The 18,514-nt window shown below is 42.9% G+C and overlaps 1 protein-coding gene across 1 annotated transcript; it reads right to left on the bottom strand.

Moving 5' to 3' along the window:
- Positions 1 to 226: 226 nt before the first annotated feature.
- On the bottom strand, positions 227 to 17,623 carry LOC116517980 (hepatocyte nuclear factor 4-beta-like). Its single transcript, XM_032231181.1, has 10 exons — positions 17,374 to 17,623; positions 10,595 to 10,766; positions 9,173 to 9,267; positions 7,979 to 8,085; positions 5,515 to 5,670; positions 5,265 to 5,352; positions 4,308 to 4,460; positions 2,294 to 2,530; positions 802 to 921; positions 227 to 506 (listed from the first exon to the last, which is right to left on the bottom strand). The coding sequence occupies exons 1-10, from the start codon at positions 17,489 to 17,491 to the stop codon at positions 370 to 372; spliced, it is 1,383 nt and encodes a 460-aa protein (XP_032087072.1). The 5' UTR covers positions 17,492 to 17,623; the 3' UTR covers positions 227 to 369.
- Positions 17,624 to 18,514: the final 891 nt, after the last annotated feature.

The following is an 18,514-nucleotide window of genomic DNA, read 5'->3' as shown; positions in this document are numbered from 1 at the left end:
TTGAAATAAATATTCAAAAACATTATTGGTATCTATTTTTATTTTTGAAATTTACCGGTAGCTGCTGCATTTCCCACCCTAGGCTTATACTCGAGTCAATAACTTTTCCAGTTTTTTTGTGGTAAAATTAGGTGCCTCGGCTTATATTCGGGTCAGCCTATACTCGAGTATATACGGTAACTGCCAATGTTTTATATGATAGTTAACACTTGTTATGCTAATAATGTTGCGGGATCTTGGAAAGGACCCAAGCGACATACAAGGTGTATTTTAATGGGCGAGAAACCTAGCGACGTTGACTACCATCATGGGAGCAAAGCTTGTTGAATTCGAAAAGGGGCAACTACAAAAAAATAAAGAGTGGATTTCCTAGAGGATCTCTTGTTTGGGGATGACCACCTGGGGCAAAAGGGTTGTTTGGATTTCAGATCCGGAGGTGGGACCCAGTTTGTAGTCTTCACTTCCTGTGCTGGTGGAAGGAGAAGGGAGCGAAGTTTCTGGTGAAGCTGTAGAAGAAAAGATGAACATGATAATTACTTCTCGTGTACGTGAGCCATGATTTGCTTTCCTGACCAGTCTGTCCTGGACCTTCAAGAAGTCCTTCATGATGTGTTCGGAAGATCCCATTCCCCAGTGGATCCACTGTCTTTCTGCCAGTCTACATCACCGCCCTTTCATCCAATCATTATCACCCACCCACCCACCCACTCTAGTCATTTCCAAGCATTTGTATCCTTTAGGTCAATGGTCAAGGTTCAACCACAATTTCCTAGTTGAAACATTGAGAAACTTGGTACCTACAGACTGAGATGGTGTGAATGACTGAGCCAATTGTGCTAGGCAGCACGATGTGACTTGGAAGATGTTCCATGTTATGGCTGGAAGGGCCTGGCTGGTATTGGGGCATATCCATGCTTGTTCCTGCACAAAAAGAAACCCATCTCAGTCCAATCATATTCAATGAACAAACCCCCAAATAGCAGTCTGATTTTAATTCTGGATGTCCACGTTCAAACTACGTCAAGTGACACGAAAGGAAACGGTCTGTCTTGGGAGCCTGCTCCCCTTGAAGAATCTACACAAAAGTCAGAACTACAGTAGAAGCAAAGACAATTGAACACTCCTGGCATTGCCTTTCAGTTTTCAACATCCCCAAATTCTGACTCCCAGCTATTTTCAGTCCTCTAATAAAATCTCAGGAGGCAGGGAAAGAACTAAGTTCAGTCCTTGTTGAATTCCAAGCCATTTAACACCTAGGTAGGTTTCTAAAAAGAAATTTAAAAGAAATGGAATCTGCGCCACAGAGTTGTGTTATAGGGCAGAGGGTGTCCAAACTTGGTAACTTTTAAGACTTGTGGACTTCAACTTCCCAGAATTCCTCAGTTAGCACGGCTGGCTGAGGAACTCAAGAAGTTCACAAGTCTTAAAATTGCCAAACTGGAGATTCCCGTTACATGACTATCTAGGCTTATCATCCCTTCAAACAAAAACAGGTCTGGAATGAACCCTCCCCCCGCCCAAGCCTTCCTCAAAATCAATGGATTGTGGGACAATTTGGACTCTCTTGCTCATAAATCATCATTTGGGGATTTAAAGAATTCCCTTACTGTGTAAGGAAGCCATATTAACATAGCTTTCCCTCCCCCCTCCACCGGTAATCACCAATTCAACTTTGTTCTAGCTCTTCTTTTCAATCCCAAGATTCATCAGAATTTATTTATTTTTTAGATTTATATACCGCTTCAAAGGGCTTTTAGCCCTCTATAAGCGGTTTACAGAGTCAGCGTATCGCCCCCACAATCCGGGTCCTCATTTTACCCACCTCGGAAGGATGGAAGGCTGAGTCAACCTTGAGCCGGTGAGATTTGAACTGCCGAACTGCAGCTAGCAGTCAGCTGAAGTAGCCTGCAGTACTGCACTCTAACCACTGCGCCACCTCGGCTCAATAATGCTCTTGGAACAGGGTTAAAACTAGCCAAGCCAAACAGAGATATGTGAGTGGGGCTACTAGTTAAAGATATTGTGTAGACCTAACCCCAAAGCTTCTTTCTCTGTCTCCCAGTTTTGTTATCCCACTTTCAGCAGGTTGAGATGGTAGATGGAACATCCGTGGTTGTGTTTTCTCCACAACCACCACCTCGCGGGATAGGTTGGGTTGCATGAGAAGGACAACCTAAGAGGTTCCTCAGAGGTTCCTTCCTGAAGGAGGAGCAGAAGTTGGGTGTCCTTGCTCCTGATCTAGGCCCCCTTGACGTCTAGTCCAGGCCCCTTCACATCTCCACCCACGTTGTACCTCCAAGGAGCATTTCTTGCAGCAAGCTGTCAATCCTGGCCATGCCGAAGAGTTTGATGAACTGCACTTGCTCGATCATCTGCCAAGTGATGCTTTGCAGCGGAGGGAGCAGGAGGAGGATGTCGCTGAACCTTCCCCGGGAATCGTACTGCCGGTCGTTGATGTAATCCTCCAGGTTCACTTGCACCTGGAAACGCATGTTCTTGACTTTCCCTGGATCGCTCAGCCCTTTGCAATCTGGGACAAGGAGAAAGGAGAGAGACAAGGCAGATGGAAATGAAGGCGAGTAAATGTTGTCGGCCACGCTTAGGGTGGGACCATGACCGAGAAGGGAAATGATCAGGTGAAGCAAAAGCAATAGAAAATTAAATTTGGTTCAGGACGGAGGTACTGTATTTTTCGGAGTATAAGACGCACCAAGGTTTTGAAGAGGTAATTTTTTTAAAAAAAAAGTTTTTGCACTCTGCAGAACTACCAAAAACAGCTGGTTCTTCATGAAAATGGGCCCGGTTTTTTTTTCAAAAAAAAAAAAAAGGGCATGCATATCCTTTAGGAGGCTTGTAGAGTGCTCCTGAGGGGGAGAGCAATAACGAAAAAAATAACAGCCCATTTTTCGCCAAAAAAAGGGCATGGATAGCCTTTAGGAGGCTTATAGAGTGCTCCTGGGGGATGGGGGGGGGGACAAAATTGAGCAAAAAATGGCCCACCTTTAGCTCATTTCTGCCCTCCCCAGCCCCCAGGAGCTGTCTGAAAGCCTCCTACAGGCTATGCACAGGCTTTTTGGTGAAGGAGACGGGGTTTTGGGAGGGAAAAAATGCATTCAGTGTATAAGACGCACCCAGATTTTCAGCCTCTTGGGGGGGGAAAGGTGCGTCTTATACTCCGAAAAATACAGTAGGTTTTAAGACAATGGTAGAAGGTCCAGGAAAGCTGAAAGAAGCCAAGGTACCATGTTTCCCCCGAAAATAAGACCTCCCTGGATAATAAACCCAATCAGGCTTTTGAGCCCATGCACTAAAATAAGCCCTCCCCCGAAAATATTGCAGCCCAGCAGCAGCTATGAGGTGACCACGTTCGCCACCTCCTGAACCTCAAAAATAATAAGACCTCCCCGAAAATAAGGCCAAGCACTTATTTTGGGGGCTCAAAAGATAATAAAACGTCTTGTTTTATTTTTTTTTAGCAGATTTTTTTATTATTTATACCCTTCTACAACACCTTACAGTCATTACATCAATATTGTTATGTCATCATACCTGTACATGTATATAATATTTCGCTTCTATATTTACACACCTTTATAGACAGTTCTATATATATTGTTTTTTTGGCTTAATTAATTTTATTCTTGTTTTGCAGCCATTTGTACCAATTGTTCCAAATTTCATAATATTCTGACTCTTCTTTATCTTTTAATTTCGGTGTTAATTTGTCCATCTCTGCACAATCCAAAGGGTTTTTTTAATCACTAATTCGTCCGAGGGGGTGTTATTTTGTTTCCAGCATTGGGCAAATGCTATTCTAGCTGTAGTTAGCAGATGTGTTAATATGCACTTAAGTTTCTTTGTATATTTCCCTTTGATTATTCCCAGTAGAAAGATTTCAGACAAAGTTTTTATTGGACAAAAATTTGGAAATGGGTGCAAGAAATTACAGGAGAACAGAGCAGATTAAAAAAAAACTTGTCTTGTTTGGGTGTAACACGGTACCTGTTGGAAGCTCATGCTATCAATTGTCTCAAAGGTGCTTTCTCAAGAGGCAACTGGATGATCTTTGTTTTTCCTTGAAGACGTTTTACTTCTCATCCAAGAAGCTTCTTCCGTTTTGAAGAACTGAACCAAAGAAGCTTCGCGGATGAGAAGCGAAACGCCTGTTTCTTTAAAAAGCATCTTTGAGACAACCATGAGTCTCCGTAGACTTTGTCCTGTCAATTCCTATCATCTTCTGGTAATCAAAGGGTGGTGGTTGTTTTTTTTTTTTAAATCAAACTCGGGACGATATGAAGAATAAATACCTGGATCAAAAAAGACGATGGCTTTAAGACAGGCATATTCGTTCTCGTCGATCTGAATTTCCCGTAAGGGCTTCACCAGCTCATCCAGAATCCTGATTGCCACTCGAGCAATTTCAAGCTCGGGACACTGCATGGGGATGATGAAGTCATTGCCTACAGAAGAGGAAGGGATGTTGTGAGGAACAGGACGGTGATCCACGGCTCCAGCTGATCGGTGAAAACCGCGGGAACATTCAAAGTCAGTTTTCACCAGCCTGTGTCTATACCAGTGTTTCTCAACCTTGGCCACTTGAAGATGTCTGGACTTCAACTCCCAGAATTCCCCAGCCAGCATTCGCTGGCTGGGGAATTCTGGGAGTTGAAGTCCAGACATCTTCAAGTAGCCAAGGTTGAGAAACACTGGTCTATACGATACATCCCATCAAACTATTCTTTGAGGAATCTACCTGCTATTCTGTTTGCTATGGGTGTATTACTTGGCACCCTGATTATTTATAAAAGCTCCACAGGGACCCCTTGGAAAGGTCCAGAGATTGAGAAGCTCCATTGGAGCTGGATAATGATGAAAATTTATATATATAAAATTTATATATATATATCAGCACAAATACAACACAAATGTAACAAAGGCAATGGATGGTCTCTTGTGACCAGCCGATAGACAGAGAAAGGAAGCAGTAGGCTTCCTCCCATATTTAGGCATACCAGGGGTTGTGACACTAAATACATACCTATTTCCCTGGCTCGGCTGATAAAGGAGGAGAACCTTGTGGCTTAGTGGTTAACACATCTGCCTAATATGTAATACAGCCCAGGTTCGAATCCCAGTAAGGGTATGGCTAGCTGATGAGAGCTAAATGGCTTGAAATAGATCTATACTAGTCTCCCTTTATTTATTTATCAGCACAAATACAACACACACACAGAGAGAGAGAGAGAGAGAAAAATTCTTTTTACCTAATAAGAGAAAATTTGTGTATGGAATGGAGCGCTTTGCAACTCCCAGCAAGAGGTTCTCCCCCGCGTGAGCTCTGAGCAATGCAACCTGCAAATTGGAAGAAGGGAGGATATGTTTTTGCTGACTTGGGCCTTCCGAACCACTCTAAAGGAGCAAACGTCTCAATGTGCGAGTTAGTAAAAGCCGCCCGCCGTCCTTTCTGCAATTTAAGAGTGTTAACACTGGGCAAAAAGACGGTTCCTTGCTCACCTGGTCATCCAGAGGAAGCTCGCAGAACACGGGGATGCATTTTGCCCACTCCACGAGAACCAGAAGCTGCTGCTTCATAGACTCACACACGTCGTTGATGGTGGCGATTTTCTTCATGGCGAGCTCTGCGCTGTGCACGGGACGGAGAGCTGAATACTGCAAAACAAGAGACCCTCTAGGCACTAAGCCTCCTCCTTTCCCCTCCTTCGGTTCTTCCCTCCCCTCCTTTTCTATAATACGGAGAAAGGAGAGGAATTCGTTCACTTTCCAATTGTGTGCAAACATCTGAATTTGTATTGACGAACGAATCAATGAAGTGAGAGCATTATCCTTGCAAATTCAGATTTTGCAGGGCAAATAGGCAGGGTTTTTTTTGGGGGGGGGGAAATAAGTCTTTAAAAAGTCTGTATAAAGATGAGAAAGAAAAAGGAAGGAAGATAGGAAGGAAGATAGGAAAGAAGGATTAAAGGACAGACATGCATCATATGGAAGAAATTACATTGTAAAATGTGCATTAATCAAAGCAACAGTTATCCCTACTTTTGGAGAAACACCCTTCAGCATGCATGCCCCTTTTAATGCAATTTCTAAAGAAGCCTTGGGTTAAATGGGATAATGGGGTAATTAAATGAAAGCATGTGTGCATGCAATGGGCATGTTTTCAACAACGAACAACAGCAGCACCAGAAGCATCAAAGCAATACATTTTGTCTCTTCTCTGCTCCATTCAGTTTATTTGGGCATAACATGCTCAAATTCGGTAGGTTCCGTTGCTCCAGCAGGTGGCAATATATCACAAGTGTTTCATTAACGCTCCCAGTTAAAGATAAGAATGCACCCCCCCTTCAAACAGATCATTAAACTTGTAGAGTTGAGATAGATCAAAACGAATCCCGCATGGGCAAAAACCCTATTGGAGAGTTTAGTGCAAAGTTGTCTATCAGAAATAACGGGGGTACCAAAATAAATTCACAGTTAACATTATTGCAAGAAGATCTGGGGAAAGTGCTCTCTCTCCATCCATCCATCCATCTATCTACCCTCTCTCCCCTATCTATCATCTATCCATCCATCTATCTATCTACCCTATCTATCTGTCGTCTGCCTACCTACCTACCTACCCTCTATCTATCTATCTATCTATCTATCTATCTATCTATCTATCTATCTATCTATCTATCTATCTATCTACCCTCTCTCCCCTATCTATCATCTATCCATCCATCTATCTATCTACCCTATCTATCTGTCGTCTGCCTACCTACCTACCTACCTACCTACCCTCTATCTATCTATCTATCTATCTATCTATCTATCTATCTATCTATCTATCTATCTATCTATCTATCTATCCTCTCTCCCCTATCTATCATCTATCCATCCATCTACCTATCTACCCTATCTATCTGTCGTCTGCCTACCTACCTACCTACCTACCTACCTACCATCTATCTATCTATCTATCTATCTATCTATCTATCTATCCTCTCTCCCCTATCTATCATCTATCCATCCATCTACCTATCTACCCTATCTATCTGTCGTCTGCCTACCTACCTACCTACCTACCCTCTATCTAGCTATCTAGCTATCTATCTCTATCTATCTACCTATCTACCTACCTACCTACCTATCCATCCATCTATCTATCTACCCTCTCTCCCCTATCTATCATCTATCCATCCATCTATCTATCTGCCCTATCTATCTGTCATCTGCCTGCCTGCCTACCTACCTACCTACCATCTATCTATCTATCTATCTATCTATCTATCTATCTATCTATCTATCTATCTACCCTCTCTCCCCTATCTATCATCTATCCATCCATCTATCTATCTACCCTATCTATCTGTCGTCTGCCTACCTACCTACCTACCTACCTACCCTCTATCTATCTATCTATCTATCTATCTATCTATCTATCTATCTATCTATCTATCTATCTATCTATCTATCTATCCTCTCTCCCCTATCTATCATCTATCCATCCATCTACCTATCTACCCTATCTATCTGTCGTCTGCCTACCTACCTACCTACCTACCTACCATCTATCTATCTATCTATCTATCTATCTATCTATCTATCTATCTATCTATCTATCCTCTCTCCCCTATCTATCATCTATCCATCCATCTACCTATCTACCCTATCTATCTGTCGTCTGCCTACCTACCTACCTACCTACCCTCTATCTAGCTATCTAGCTATCTATCTCTATCTATCTACCTATCTACCTACCTACCTACCTACCTATCCATCCATCTATCTATCTACCCTCTCTCCCCTATCTATCATCTATCCATCCATCTATCTGCCCTATCTATCTGTCATCTGCCTACCTACCTACCTACTATCTATCTATCTATCTATCTATCTATCTATCTATCTATCTATCCATCCACCTACCTACCTACCCACCCACCATCCATCCATCCATCCATCCATCCATCTCCCTTACCTGCTGTGCCATTGCTTCTGCCTGGGTTAAGATGGTGATGGACAATGCCCCATTGTCTTCATAACTGCTTCTCCGGATGCTGATCCTGTCCCGTTCATTCTGGACAGCTTTTGGGGAGAAATAAAGAGACGATGAAGAATTGGCTGGCCGCCCAGTGATTGACAGTTCAGTCGGTGGATCGATCAAGTGGCACCATCCCTCGTGAACCTCTAGCTGAGCATTTGCATTCTAGGCTCCAGAAACAGATCCTGCTGAAGCCCCCTGGGAAGACGTCATACTTAAGCAGTCCCTTCCTTACGGAGGTCATCCTTGACTTACCACAGTTCATTTAGCCACCGTTTGAAGTTATAACAACACTGAAGAAAGTGACTTATGATCATTTTTCACCCTTATGACCTTGGCAGCACCCTTGTGCTTAGATGATTGACATTGCTTGGCAACTGACTCATATTTACGACAGTTGCATATTTATGACTTTGCAGTGTCCGGGGATCACATGATCCCCTTTTACAACTTGCTGACAAGCAAACTCCATGGGGAAGCCAAATTCACTTAACAACCACGTCACTAATTTAACAACTGGGATGATTCAATCCATGGTGTTACAGGACGCGAGGATAATTATAAATTCACTTCTTATTCTACGGTGGCTACTTAACTCCCTTTTCTCTGAAACCTATCCGGTCTCATCATCGAAACCATAAATCATAGGTTCATTTTCATTCCTGTTTTATGGAAAAACTCCATAAGGAGATCCAATTCATCATGTGTCACGCGTTCAGAAAATCCATGTTTGTCTTTGAAATTTCATTGTTTGGGTGGCCCACTCTATTCATGTAACATTGCTCGTCAACGCATTGAGAAGTTTCAGGCAGAGAGTTTAGGGAGACGGGCGTATCAGGGCTCGGAAGAGGGCAGAAAGTTTTATTAGAGCAACAGGTGTGGTTTTTTTTCCCTGTCCCTTCGATTATAATTCATGGGAGCAAGATTAATCTGGGTCATTTAAACTTTTGGAAGAGAGGCAATCCTTGCTGATCTGTGACTCATAAAAGATACGAGCAGAGATTTGCTTACGTGGAACTTACTCTGACTCATTGTCTCATCCAGAGGCTAGAGATCACACAGCCAGCAACACAACCTGGACTGTATCACACTCCGAAACGGAGGACAGTTGTGGGGGGGGGGGGGAATTACCTTCTTTTTTCATTCCTGCTCGGAAACATTTTTTCAGGCGGCAATATCGACACTGATTTCTCTTGTCTTTGTCGATCACACACTGTCGACTGAACCTGGAACGGAAAACGGAGGTTAATTCTGAGGAAAGAGAATGGATTATTTCCCAATCTTGAGTTGGTAATTTTTTTTTAGGGCTGTTTTAGCAAAGGACATAGCATTTTTCCTGTGTTTTTCCCCAGAAGTCTCGTAAAAAAAATATGAGAAAATTATATTATGGAGAGAGCTTCTTCGTTTATTGCTTTGCAAATCGTTACCTCTTCCAAGAAATAGCTAAGGACAACGTTTATGCCTGGGGAAACGAAGATGTTTCCCAGGACTATTAATGGTTGTGTCTAAGGCAGTGTTTCTCAAACTTGCCACTGCAAGATCTATGGACTTCAACTCCCAGAATTCCCCAGCTAACATGCTTGGAGATGTGTGGACTCCAATTTCAGAGTGTCCCCTGCAGCCAATTTTTCTTTTGGATCTCAGGCCGGCCACACTTTCTATTATTCTACTATGCATTTTCTATTGGTGGGGAAATGGTAGTGGGGATTGTATGGAGTTAGATGCTATGCAGCCATAACAACATTCTTTCTAGAAAGCCAAGGTCATCCTTTGTCTCTGCACCTGACCGGAACTGGATGGGTGGAACTGCCAGCATGGCAGTGGGAGATTGGACCATGTGATGGACTTGTGGGGGCAAGATCTTGAACTTTCAGCTGGGTGGGAAAACCGGGAAGCCTTCAGATTCAAGTTCCAACATGGCTCTTTTAATAAATTGAAACTCTGAGGAATCAATTGCCTTGGACTCTGATTTAATTTTGGATGCTATTTGGAACCCTGACACCCACCTTCATATGCAACCCACAAGTGAGGACTTGAAGATGTGTGGACTTCAACTCCCAGAATTACCCAGCTAGCAGGCTTGAAGATGTATGGATTCAACCTTCATACACAACCCACAAGTAAGGACTTGAAGATGTGTGGACTTCAACTCCCAGAATTACCCAGCTAGCAGCCTTGAAGATGTATGGATTCAACCTTCATACACAACCCACAAGTAAGGACTTGAAGATGTGTGGACTTCAACTCCCAGAATTACCCAGCTAGCAGGCTTGAAAATGTATGGATTCAACCTTCATACACAACCCACAAGTAAGGACTTGAAGATGTGTGGACTTCAACTCCCAGAATTACCCAGCTAGCAGCCTTGAAGATGTATGGATTCAACCTTCATACACAACCCACAAGTAAGGACTTGAAGATGTGTGAACTTCAACTCCCAGAATTCTGGAAGTTGAAGGACACTCATCTTCAAGCTGCCAAGGTTGAGCAAAGCTTGCCAGGAAATGTGAATTTCCCAGAATTCCCTGAACAAAAGTGACAGCATCTTTATACCTGCAGGAATACATGTGATTCTTCCGGACGCTCCTCCTGAAGAAGCCTTTGCAGCCATCGCAGCTGGAAGCCCCATAATGCTTCCCAGTGGCCCGGTCCCCACAGATGGAGCACAAGGAGTTGATCCCATTTGCAAGTAAGCCACTGTTGCCTGTCTCCGAGACAAGGGCCTCTACAGAAAGAAAAGGCTGTCAGGCTGGCATCATATCAACATTTCAAGGGGGCCAATTGCCAGGATTAAAAACAATACAGAACCGATAAAGACAACAACTAGGATTTCAACCCAATCCAATACAGGCAGTCCTTGACTTATGACCAGAAATGAGCCCCAAATGTCTGTTGCTGAGCGAGACAGTTGTTAAGTCAGTTTTGCTGCATTTGATGACCATTCTTGACACCGTTGTTAAGTGAATCACTTCAGGTGTCAACTGAGTAACACAGTTGTTAAGTGGATCTGACTTCCTTGTTGTCTTTCCTTGTCAAAAAGTCGCAAAAGGGGATTGTATGACACACAGATACACACACACACCCCAGGGACATTGGAACTGTCGTAAGTACATGCCAGTTGCCAAGCGTCTGAATTTTATCCCATGACCACATGAATGCTGCAATGGTCGTGAGTATGAAAAGCAGCCATAAGTCACTTTTTTCAGTGCTGTTGAAACTTTGAATGGCCACTAGCAATAGCAATAGCAGTTAGACTTATATACCGCTTCATAGGGCTTTCAGCCCTCTCTAAGCGGTTTACAGAGTCAGCACATTGCCCCCACAGTCTGGGTCCTCATTTCACCCACCTTGGAAGGATGGAAGGCTGAGTCAACCTTGAGCCGGTGAGATTAGAACTGCTGAACTGCAGATAACGGTAAGCTGAAGTGGCCTGCAGTACTGCACCCTAATCACTGCGCCACCTCGGCACTAAGTCAACGGTTGCAAGTTGAGAAGAGAGGGAAAATCACTGTAAGCATCAGTGCAAAATTGAAAAGCCTCTGAAACAGAACTGCTTTTAGCCTAAAGCATTAATATCACTTCATAATGGGGCCTTGGAAAGCCCCCACTTGGAATATTGCATCCAGTGATGGTCGCTGTGATATAAAACAGAGGTTGAGATTCTGGAAAGAGTGCAGATAATTAGGAGACTGGTGGCTAAAACATATAAAGAACGGTTGCAGGAACTGGGTATGTCTAGTTTAATGAAAAGAAGGACCAGGGGAGACATTATCTTTTGAAGTACCAGGAAGAATGTTCTGAGATATCTCAGGTTATTAGCTACCTCTATATGAGTCTATGAGTCATTATGATTAGCGGGAAAATACCGAATTGTGATGGTGGGAACAGAAAAACAAACTATCCAACACATAGCGACACTATATCAGAGCAGAGCCTAAAATGGAGGTTTTGTGGATTTCCTGGCTGCGACAAACGAAGTCAAAAATATATATTTGCAACTTAGATACACCTTCGTAATCTTCAAATCCTGCTAAGATTCAGATTTTATATTCTCTATTTTGTATTTTAGCCCTGTGTTCTCTTTTACTGAAGTATGTCAATGTGCCATATGATAGATAGATAGATAGATAGATAGATAGATAGATAGATAGATAGATAGATAGATAGATAGATAGATAAAGATAGATAGATAGATAGATATAGATAGATAGATAGATAGATAGATAGATGATAGATAGATAGATGATAGATAGATAGATAGATAGATAGATAGATAGATAGATAGATAAAGATAGATAGATAGATAAAGATAGATAGATAGATAGATAGATAGATAGATAGATAGATAGATAGATAGATAGATGATAGATAGATAGATAGATAGATAGATAGATAGATAGATTAGATAAGATAGATAAGATAGATAAGATAGATAAGATAGATGGATAGATAGATGGGAGAGGAGAGAGGAAAGAGAGAAAGAAAAAGAAAGAAGAGAGAGAGATGATTATGGATGGATGGATAGAGAGAAAGAAAGAAAGAGAGAAAGAAAGAAAGAAAGAAAGAAAGAAAGAAAGAAAGAAAGAAAGAAAGAAAGAAAGAAGAGCTAGAGAAAGATGATGATGGATGGATGTGTAGGTAGGTAGGTAGGTAGGTAGGTAGGAAGATAGATAGATAGATAGATAGATAGATAGATAGATAGATAGATAGATAGATAGATAGATAGATAGATATACATGATTAGGAATAGATTATGAATATATCTATCATTGTCATCACTTTTTTTACAAATGGATTTTGTTGGAGCAACATTTCACAGCCTCAACAACTTTAAGAAGGGTTGATGCTCATGCTTTACTTTTATCATGCCTGGGTAAGACCACTGGGTAAGACTTGGAGTACTGCATCCAGTTTGGTTTGCCACAGTATTAAAAAGACGTTTAGACTCTAGAAAGAGTGCAGAGAAGAGCAACAAAGATGATTAAGAGACTGGAGACTAAAACATATGAAGAACGGTTGCTGGAATTGGGTATGTCTAAAAAAAGGACCAGGGGAGACATGATAGCAGTCTTCCAATATCTCAGGGGTTGCCACAAAGAAGAGGAAGTCAAACTATTCTCCAAGGCACCTGAGGGTAGAACAAGAAGCAATGGGTGGAAACTAATCAAGGAGAGAAGCAACTTAGAACTAAGTCCAAATGTCCATCAAAAGCTTACACCGGCCCAATGTCTGATTTTTTTCCCCCAACATAACCGCCCTCTCCTTGAATGGCTGGGTGGACGTTAACATTTGACCTACTATAAGTCCATCTATTTGCCATACGCTAAATAAATAAAAATAAAATAAAACTCGGGAGAAATTTCCTGACAGTTAGAACAATAAATCAGTGGAATAACTTGTTTCCAGAAGTAGTAAATGCTCCAAAACTGGATTTTTTTTTAAAAAGAAGATGTTGGATAGCCATTTGTCTGAAATGGTCTAGGGTTTCCTGCCTAAGGAGGGGGTGGGACTAGAAGACCTCCAAGGTCTCTTCCAACTCTTATTATTCTGTCTATTCCTACCATTACAAAGAATTATAATGCTTGCAAAAGGCATTTTCTTGCGTGGCACGACATAAGCGCGGTAGACTAAAGCGCGCCGACAACACCGCAGTGCTAAAACCGCGATGTCAAAAGCGCCCCCACAACAGCGCGCCCACAACAGCGCGCCGACAGAAGCGCGATTTAACTTAAGGTAAGGTTTAGGGTTAGGTTTTGGGTAGGTTTAGGGTAGGTTTAGCGTTAGGTTTAGGGTTAGGTTTAGGGTTATTTTTAGGGTTATGTTACAGCGCGCTTCTGTCAGCGCGCTGTTGTCAGCGCGCTGTTGTCGCGCGGTTTTGACGGTGCGGTTTTGTCACCGCGCTTTAGTCACACGCGCTTAATCTACCGCGGTTTTGTGGTGGAACCATTTTCTTGATACTCAGTCGCTCAGGCTCTCTTTCTCTACGTGGTTGGAATGGCTTCCTTAACCGATTCTGATTCGTTTCCCTCAATTTTTCAAGAACAGTTTCCCTAGTGCGTCACGCAAAGTTCTTGGATAGACCTCCTCGATTTCATTGACGATTTTCATCGGTCTTGAACAAGTGAACTTTTTGGCTCCGTTCTCGAAAGCTGTTTTGACCACTTTGTCAAGAGGGTGCTTACCCAAGGCAAACACGGTTTATTTCAAAACAGCTAGTTCCTGAGCAAGCTGGTTTACTCATTAGCCCATAAGCAAACACGCCGCTGCCTGCTTGAAACAGCCTTCACCTTTAGGAAACTCTAGAGTGTGGCGTCTAACAACGTGAACTTTTACCGTACATCGGGATTCTGGTCTTTTGGACACCGAGCGAATTCAGAGGCGTTACGTTGCAGAAAGAGAATGAATGAGTTCGTGGGTGCACGTCTGAACGAGACGGGCAGCTATATAGATTCAACCCATCCATCGAAATAGAATACTTGAGTGAATTGAAAGGAGCCTTTAGGCGTAGCGCAGACATTTAAATTCAGCTACACCTGGAAGGAGATGGATTGTCAGATTCTATTCCAACTATGTTTCCCATTTAGAATAGAACAGAATAACAGAGTTGGAAGGGACCTTGGAGGTCTTCTAGTTCAACCCCCTGCCTAGGCAGGAAGCCCTACATCACTTTAAATAAATGGATATCCAACATCTTCTTAAAAACTTCCACTGTTGGAGCATTCACAACTTCTGGAGGCAAGTTGTCCCACTGATTAATTGTTCTAACTATTTAATAGGCACCAAGATGATTGATATCTAAAACCAGACCATGAAAATGGATTTGCATAGAATTCACAGCCTCAGGATGTCTACATATAGTACCATAAATGATAGATTGTTTGGTCAAATTCCTGTAAAAAATATGTCTATGGAGATTCTCCGTCCTCCAGGTCCTAGTTGTCCCAAAGGTGCTTTTTTCAAGAGGCAACTGGACTTCCTTGGGTTTTTTTCCTTTGAAGAGGTTTCGCTTCTCATCCAAGAAGCTTCTTCAGCTTCCCCACCATCCAGCCAGAACTGAAGAAGCTTCTTGGATGAGAAGCGAAACCTCTTCAAAGGACAAAAAAAACCAAGTCCAGTTGCCTCTTGAAAAAGCACCTTTGGGGGTTAAAAAAAAACACCTTTCTAAGCCTGGCGTGGATGCAAAAGAACTTGGGAACTTGCCTCTGAAGAATCTTATTACGGAAAGTCCTCAACTTACAACAGCTTGTTTAGTGCCTGCTTGAAGTTACAACGGCACTGGAACCAGTGACTTCTGGCCGTTTTTGCACTCACGACCGCTGCAACATCCCCGTGGTCATGGGGTCAAAATTCTGAGGCTTGGCCGCTATCTCATATTTATGACAGTTGCATTGTGCTGTGATCCATTTTTCTAACCTTCTGATGAGCAAAGTCAGATTCACTTAATAACTGTGATACTATCTTAACATCTGAAGGGATTCCCTTAGTAGCTGAGACAAGGAAGGTTGTAAAACGGGCAAAACTCCCTTAACAACTGTCTCACTTAGCAACAGAAAATTTGGGCTCAATTGTACCATGTTTCCCCCAAAATAAGACAGGGTCTTATTTTTTATTTGACCCCTGAAATAACCGCTTGGCCTTATTTTCAGGGAGATCTTATTATTTTTGGAGTGCAGGAGGCGGCGAGCATGGTTACCTAATGGCTGCTGCTGTGTTGCAATCTTTTCGGGGAGGGATGGCTTTAGCGCATGCACTCCAAAGCCCGATTATCCTGGGAGGTCTTATTTTGGGGGAAACAGGGTAGTTGTAACTCGAGGAGATCCTGTATTCCGTAGGCCTAGGTTTTCGACTGAACCCCTGACTTTACAAGGTCCTGTTTAAAAAAAAAAAACCACCCTCTGTTTCCTAAAACTCCAGAAAGTTGTTTGGAAGTAAGACCTGTCAAGTCGTTGCTAAAAAAATTAATACTTTCCTCTTTTCCGGTGGTCCATATTTTTTTGCTGTAAAATAACATGAAATAAAAACTTTCCCCATCTACTGTGAAATGGATCCGGTGGTTTTCCGTTGTTTATAGAAATCGCGACTGACCAACTGTGAAATCTTACAGGCTTCACTCTCCATTCTCATAAAACCAATATTGGTTTCCCACTTTTTAAGTCTCTGGATTTTCATCCAGCCAGGGATTTCTATATCGGTTGCTCTCATTGGCTTTTTAGCAAGACTCAAGCCCATCACTGGAGGCTTTCAAGAAAAGATTGGGAAACATTTGTCCAGGAAGGTATAAGGTTTCCTGTTTTGGGGGTTCCTGGGGTTGGACTACAAGACCCCCAAGGTTCCTTCCAGTCTTACTATTCTCTAATTCAGAACAACAGGCACATACTCTCTTAGTAAAAGCAGTAAGTAAGCATGATTTTGCACCGAATTGATAACAGTGCAGCTCACAGGAACTGAACAGCAAGATATACCCAGGTGCAGAAAAAAATATCCCAAAAGAAAAATCACATTCATGCCATCTTTCTTACGGTCTCCTAAACATGCAAGCACCCCTCACAACATTTGGTAAAACAGCCCAGAGACTTACGCCAGCTTTAAAGAGTCACATATTTCCTCTAGCGTAACTTTTGTGGAATACCGAACGCAAAAAGTAATACCGTCAGGCACATAACACTGACATGTCTCGAGATGAACTTTTGAACAGGGGACACAAATCCAAGCCGTACTAATTCTCCGTTAAGTTTGATGGTGTGAAGAGTGAAAACACCAACGTTTGCTAAGCAACACTGAATTCTAGATGGCCTTTTCCCCCTCCAGCAAGAGGAAAAAGACAGTGGCAAAGAAATTAATTTCACGGAGACAAGGCTGCTAAATTATCTACTTCCCTCCCCAAAGGAATGTTTGTTTATTTCCTGCTCTATTTCTAAAGGCCTTCATTGTCTCTGTGGGTGCTATCTCGTTTCCCGAAGGCTCTTGACAAACTTAGTGGCCCGTGGTAGGAACAACATTGACTTATTTCGGAAATCCACCAACCATCCTTAGGAAGACAGTCATCCAGGCTTAATCCTAATCCGTGTGGCTAAGTAGTTGGTCTTACTAAGCAAGAGCTTAACCAAACATTCCCTCCAGCCCAATCCAGGAAAGTTCTCAAGAAGTTTCATCTGCCATCAAATCCTAGGTCCTGGGATCTCCCCACAGTCCCATCCTTCCGCTCCTTGGAGAGTTCACCAGGACAAGCTGGTACTATCCACCCTTCGATCCCGACAGTGTCCTTTGTCCACCAAGAGGGCAACTAAGATAAGAGGGTCCGATTGGAGAGAGAAAAGAAAGGATCTCCTCACCTGATGAGTTGGTGGGCAGCACCCTCAGATTTTCAAACTCTAGCATGGTGTACGAGGAGTCGAGAGACTCGGCATAATCTGGCATTTCCATCTCCATTAGGCTTTGACAAATCCTCATAATTTTTGTCAGCGCAGGCGGGCAAGGCCCCCGCTACCCAGCTGTCAATCACAGCTAGGGTTTCTAACACGGGAGGTTTGACTACTACTCCAATCTGCCCGGATGACAAATCATTACCTAGCTCTACACCCCACCCCCACCCCCACCCCCTATCCCGTTTACTCTCTCCCAGCATTATCAGGAGGTTGGGAGGTATAAATGACCTAGTATTTATTGCTCTCTCTCTCTCTCTCTCTCTCTCTGTTTCTCTTCTCCCATGAATGTATGCCTTGGATCATGATTATATGATGCAGATAAGACTCGGTTCAAATCAACTTGGATTGCATCCTTGGCTCAATAGCGTGCAGTTTATAGCAATCCTTGGGTAAACATTTTAAAAAGTGCAGACAGTGAAAGATGGCCCACAGAGATTCGTTTTTTTTAAAAAACAGACACAAAAAACCATCCACGTTACGTGGAACTCAAGAGTCTTTCCAGGGTCTCTGCACCGATGACCTGAAGGCCAATCTTCAGGCTGCCCCGTTGATGCCAGCTGGGGCTCTCCCACCTGCAGCCCGGCCCTCTCTGATCCCTCAACGTTTTAAAGGAATATTATACTGCAAACATAAAGGACGTGGTGGCTCAGTGGCTAAGACGCTGAGCTTGTTGATCAGAAAGGTTCGGCAATTCAGCGGTTCGAATCCCTAGTGCTGCGTAACGGAGTGAGCTCCCGTGACTTGTCCCAGCTTCTGCCAACCTAGCAGTTCAAAAGCAGGTTAAAAAAAAAACTCAAGTAGAAAAATAGGAACCACCTTTGGTTGGGAAGGGAACAGTGTTCTCTTTGAGTCTTGCCGGCCACATGACCACAGAGACGTCTTCGGATAGTGCTGGCTCTTTGGCTTTGAAACGGAGATGAGCACACACACCCCCGCCCAAGAGTCGGGAATGACTAGCACAGATGTGCGAGGGGAACCTTTACCTTTAGTTTAATGAAAAGAAGGACCAAGGGGTGACTTGATAGCAGTCTTCCAAACCCAGTTTTGG

The sequence above is a fragment of the Thamnophis elegans genome, chromosome 14 (genome assembly GCF_009769535.1).
Source record: "Thamnophis elegans isolate rThaEle1 chromosome 14, rThaEle1.pri, whole genome shotgun sequence".
Lineage (NCBI taxonomy): Eukaryota > Metazoa > Chordata > Lepidosauria > Squamata > Colubridae > Thamnophis > Thamnophis elegans.
This window is presented reverse-complemented; position numbering and strand designations above follow the sequence as displayed.